The sequence below is a fragment of the Nicotiana tabacum genome, chromosome 22 (genome assembly GCF_000715075.1).
Source record: "Nicotiana tabacum cultivar K326 chromosome 22, ASM71507v2, whole genome shotgun sequence".
NCBI lineage: Eukaryota > Viridiplantae > Streptophyta > Magnoliopsida > Solanales > Solanaceae > Nicotiana > Nicotiana tabacum.
In genome coordinates, this window is record NC_134101.1 from 145,294,933 (window position 1) to 145,300,209 (window position 5,277).

At 36.7% G+C, this 5,277-nt stretch overlaps 1 protein-coding gene across 1 annotated transcript; it reads right to left on the reverse strand.

Annotated features, from left to right (window-relative positions):
- Window positions 1-321: 321 nt before the first annotated feature.
- LOC107814088 (magnesium transporter MRS2-I) lies at window positions 322-4,477 on the reverse strand. Its single transcript, XM_016639416.2, has 11 exons — window positions 4,151-4,477; window positions 4,021-4,050; window positions 3,538-3,697; window positions 3,302-3,423; window positions 2,137-2,211; window positions 1,611-1,823; window positions 1,496-1,540; window positions 1,337-1,381; window positions 1,216-1,245; window positions 941-1,060; window positions 322-811 (listed from the first exon to the last, which is right to left on the reverse strand). The coding sequence occupies exons 1-11, from the start codon at window positions 4,340-4,342 to the stop codon at window positions 725-727; spliced, it is 1,119 nt and encodes a 372-aa protein (XP_016494902.1). The 5' UTR covers window positions 4,343-4,477; the 3' UTR covers window positions 322-724.
- Window positions 4,478-5,277: the final 800 nt, after the last annotated feature.

Consider the following 5,277-nt stretch of genomic DNA (forward strand, 5'->3'; position numbering starts at 1 on the left):
TCTTATGATAAAGCTCCTCTTAAATAATAATAAAAGAGTCATTGATGAACGTGTAAGGCAGGCCATGAATGTTAATATTCTCTGCAACGGTCGCTCATTTATTGTTAGTGAATATTCTCTCATTGAACGTTATTCGATGGCAAACCCTTGACCTTCTCCCCTCGACTATGCTCTCTTCGAGATTTACCTGATATCGATTACATTCGTTGTATCCGGTATTGATTGTTCCCTCACTTGCCCTTCGCCTATCTTCGGCTCCACGTGTCATATTACCATTCAACCATCCGTTATAAACCAATTTTACCCCATACATATGTAATATTTTTGACACACTCGTCTTATATATATATATAGTTTTCCAAATACATATATATACATTAAGCTCACACTAATTACAGAAAGTTGTGGATGTAATTGTATTCCGTATTCACTAATTTAAAACATTACATGTCCACAGGTTGATTTTATTTTTTTGTTGCTATATTTTGATTGTTGAACTCATCAATACAAGAATAGCTAGCTTCTATCACAGTGGAAAAAGGAGGTTACAAAAATGTCTTAGGTAATAGGTTCAACTCTCAGATGTCATATTTTTACTTTTTCTTTTAACCCTCTAAACTCTTGTCTTCAGTTGTGCCTCGGCCCCCTTGAAGTCGTAATCAAGAAATCTGAACACGCTGATATGTAGGTGCAGCATGTATATATATATATTGATAGGAAGAATTCAAGATCCAACAAGTCCCTTGTGCCGAGCGTATGAAATTATTGATAGGAAGATGGATGCAGAAGCAATTCCAGCAAGCATGACCACCTGCATTAATGTAGCCGTTTAAAACAACAGTCCAAGTGCGGAATTGGAAACGTTTCATACCAGAGTTCAATTTCTATACACTGACATAATATACTGCAAAAAGAAAAGTAATTGGTCGAGTGTGCGCACCCATTTGAAAATATAACCATGGTCTTTCTTCCATGGATATGGAATGTTCATTCCAAATATTGCAGCCACCAAAGAGTACACTGTCAAACAAACTGTACCAGAACTCAGGAACAGCTCCAGCTGCGGTATCAGTCACAAAAGAATTGCCATTTATTTGCCAATACAAGTGGAGAAGTAACAAAATTTAGGATAATAATTTCAACAGATCATATGAGTAGTACTGTCTGAATAGAGTGGAATGGATGCCGACTAGGCATGTATTAAAAAGACAGTACCTGGATCAGCTGATTACGATGATTGTCCAGCTGCAACAAGGAAACTTACTGTTTAAACTTTTATTTCCAAAAACCAGAAAGTCTTGGTATTAATAAACAAGTTAAATCAGCAATGAGTAACCTGAATATTGATATAGTCCTCTGTGTCATCAATATATTCCCGCAACTGGATAAAGGAACACCAGTGTCACTATTTAGTTCCAAATGAGTTCATTATATATTTCGTTTTTATGTATGTTTAAGGGCATCAAGTTCCTGCATGGTCTATACAGTTTCTTACCGTTGTCAACTTGTTCATCGTGCTTTCAATTTGCACAAAGTAAGCCTGCAGAAATATGCAGTTTTTTCAACACATGTATGTCGTGATTATTTCCAAAAGTTCTGATAATAATAACCTCAAGCAACATCTCAAGTTCCTCAACATCAGTCTCCTCCTGAGTTAGTCCACTGATCTTGCTCGTTTTGGACAATAACTTTGGAGAATCAGGGGACCAGTAAAGTGCCCCCTGGCCACTAAGCGGGGAAGAAGCTCCGGCAACTTTTCTTGAGAGGTAAAGGTCAGCCATGTCATCATCATCTTCAAGAAGTTGTTCGAGATCATCCCTGACCTAGTCATTGACGTAATTTAGAGTCAATTAGGTTAGTTGAATGTGCAGAAAGATACACATAGGCTTATAGCTGCCCATTTTCCTCTCTAAATAAACTCAAATGTTGTTCTTGCAGCAACAACAACAACAACAACAGCAGCCCCTCAATTCCAAGCAGGTAGGGGTTGGCTATATGAATCCTACGTGTTCACGTTGCTCCATTTATACTCATCCAGTCTATTTCTTGCAGAGATAGGCTAATAAATTATTGCATAGACTATAATATCTTGGTACGTTAAGGGACATAGTATGTGAGAGAGAGAGATACACTTACTTTTTGAACCCGGCTGGTCAACCTAGTCATTGCGCTCTTCAATTTGCGCACTCGATCCAAGTTACGACTACTAATCTGCAAATAAGTGAAGTGTTTCACAAATGAAAAAAAAAAAAAAAAAAAAGAAAAGGCACTCGAGAAACAAACTGATCTATGCACTCGACATATGAATAATGTATGTATTGCAGGAGAACTTTGAGGGAATAATATACCAAGGGAGAAAAGCGAGCTGATATATTTATTGCAAGAAGAAAAAGCTAGCATACATGCCCAACAGAGACATATCAAACCAAACATGCTATCCAGTAAATTAAATAAACAATGGTTTCCCTAATTTTGCATTCTTGCTAGGGATGAAATCAACCATTGAGGAAAAAATATTTTGCCAATAAAGAGCTAGGTCGTATAACAGTACCTCCCGTTAAAATGGAACTAATCTTGGTTGATGAAGACGGCGAGCTAGATTGGTGGTATAGTCAGATGCCACTATATATACGTACTATGGATAATTCTTACTACTGCATTGGGCCTAATTCTGTCTTGCAGTAAATATAAACCCTCAGATTGCAAGTTCTTCGCCTAAAACTTCCTTAATACCGCCGCCATCAACAGTGATTGTTTGCCAACAAAGACTCCAGTATTCCTCTTTTTGTTTCCGAACATTCGTTTTGAAGTCAATGCTTAAGGGATCTTCGCAAGAACTAAGCTTTTCCCCCACCCCTTTGTCTCTTCCATTCTCCAAGTACAAGTCATAGACAAGTAGGAGAACGCTAAAAGTAGTCGTTTCACCGTAGATCTTCCACACTATTTGATCTTTGTCCTATATATTTTGATCCTTTAGAAAAAGAAAGGTGTTAATCCAATGCTTTTGGAAGAAAAGAGTGACCAAATTATCATATACAACCTGTCAACCTATAGAACAAAAGAAGCTTGTTGGACATTCGACCGTAGCACTTAGAAAAGACTTTAGGGAATAACAGACCACCTCATCGAAGGCAGATTAACAATAATAAGAACCACTCAATACAAAAGAGGTAACACGCTCTTTTCAGGGTAGTTAACGCATACTTAGCGTAGACACTTAGTTGCACTAAGCATTTAAGTGACCTTGTTAAATAATTCTTCCAATAAGGCATACATTTTGTATTTGGATTTCTAATCTTACCTTGGAGGTGAGCTCATCTAAAGCTGGGTAAGCAGCGGTCTCTAATTCTCGTGTCTGAGTGTCAAGATAACTGCATACACCTTCTAGTGCTACTTCTAAAGCTCGAAACTCAAATGGAAATTCTGTATCATATCCCCAATAAAAATTACTAGTTAGGAACTGAATATGAGCAACCCCTAATGCTTGACTACAAAATGTAGACATAGTAATCAACGGTTTGCATTTCAGGTGCATACCAGTTGGTTCAACATTTTGCATTTCAGTTCGTGCCCCATTAACAGCTGGTTGGTCATCATCTTCGCCTTCTCCAAAGGCAATAGCAGGCAATGGCAATCTTCTTTGAAGTTCTTCAACAACGGGAGCTACATTATCATCCAGCGGGTCACGAAGCAATACCTACTTCAATCATTAAACCACACAAAATAATGGGGTATGCATCTATTATTGGAAACCAAGGAAGCAATAAATTGAAGGCCAATAATCATATATCTGGAGTTTAAGTTCTATACATTGACAGAGTTAAGCATTTTTCACACCGAAAAAATAATTACAGTAACTACTCATAATAAGTGAAATTAGTAACATGGTAGTGGTAGGTAACACGCTACAACTTAAAATTTAGTGATTGTTACGCCATCGTTGTATATAAGTTAAATCCTATCCGAAATAATAACCACCTCAAATTCTGGTATACAATGGAGAAAGCAAAAGAAATTCACCTCATCTGTAGTAATAATTGCTTTGATATGCTGAAGTCGGTGAACAAACAGCCAAACAAAAGCACAAGAATTAGATTTCTGTAAATCATAGTAACAAAAAACAGAGAAAGCAATAAAAAAAGAAGTTCACCTCCAAATTGAGTACAATAGCCTTTTCTCTGCCCAGAATTGCAGAAGGATAAGAAAGAAGAGGATCAAGAATACGAAGATCTCTAGCATGGATAGGAACTCGTTTCATAATAGCATATTTATCCAAATCCAAGATACTACTCTCCCCTTTACTGTCCACCAATATCCAGCTTCTTGATACCCCTGTTTTCATCTCCCAATGTTCAAGAAATAGTGATTTTGCTTTCAAGTTCTTGTACTGTGCAAGTGCAACTCAAAGAAAAGAAAGAAGAGAAGAGAAGAGAAGAGGGGAAATTAATTTGAAAGGTAGGGGAAAAGGGGAAATGGACAGAGTAAAAGGGGGACAAAGATAGGGAACAATGACATGACGGTTAAACTGATTGGTGAAATGTGAAGAAACAACTGTCCTTACTGCTTGAACAAGTAAAGTTGTGCTTTGCATGGCTGTATTATTTTTTGGCCGATTGCGGGGGCGGTAAACAGGCAAAAACTTTCATAAACAGAGAAATGCGGTGACTCCACGCTTTATATAACTAGTGGAACCGTCATTTTCCCATCTAACCTTTTACAGTTTACTTTCTCAATTTACGACCCCTCACAGTCTCCTCAATTTCTATTTCTTCCGAACACTTTCATGATAGTTGTATGTATTCTTCTAAGAAAAATTTTCTGATAAATAATTTTAAATAATCAGATAGTTCTTCACCGAAAATTTTGAGTATTAAATTTGATAATATCGTCTGTGTTGGTAGGAAAAGTGATATTAAATTAAGAGAAATGTATAAAGTACCTATTAAACTTGTCCGGAAAAATCATTTACACACCTAAATTTTATGGGCGACCTTTTACCCCCCTATTCTAAACTTAAAGTAAATTTAATACCCTCTTGAGTGATGACATGGCGTAAAACGTGTAGTTATGCGCGTGAAGGCAAAAAAAAATAACTTAAAACTAATTTAATGGTCCAGGTGCCACTTTCCTATTGAATATTATAACTAATTAACTTAATACTACTTTTTTCTCTTTTCTTATTCATTTTTCTTTTCTTTTTCGTTTTTTTTTTCTCTTTCTTCATTTAACAGAAGCAGTGAATTGGGCGCTGCCTTGGCTAAAATATCCATTTCCGGT

Coding starts and splice junctions, on each gene's coding strand:
- LOC107814088 (XM_016639416.2), bottom strand. CDS start 4,342: ATGAAAACAGGGGTATCAAGAAGCTGGATATTGGTGGACAGTAAAGGG. Junction 3,424..3,537: donor GCAAAATGTTGAACCAACTG/GTATGCACCTGA, acceptor GATATGATACAG/AATTTCCATTTGAGTTTCGA. Junction 1,824..2,136: donor TGACCAGCCGGGTTCAAAAA/GTAAGTGTATCT, acceptor GTCAATGACTAG/GTCAGGGATGATCTCGAACA.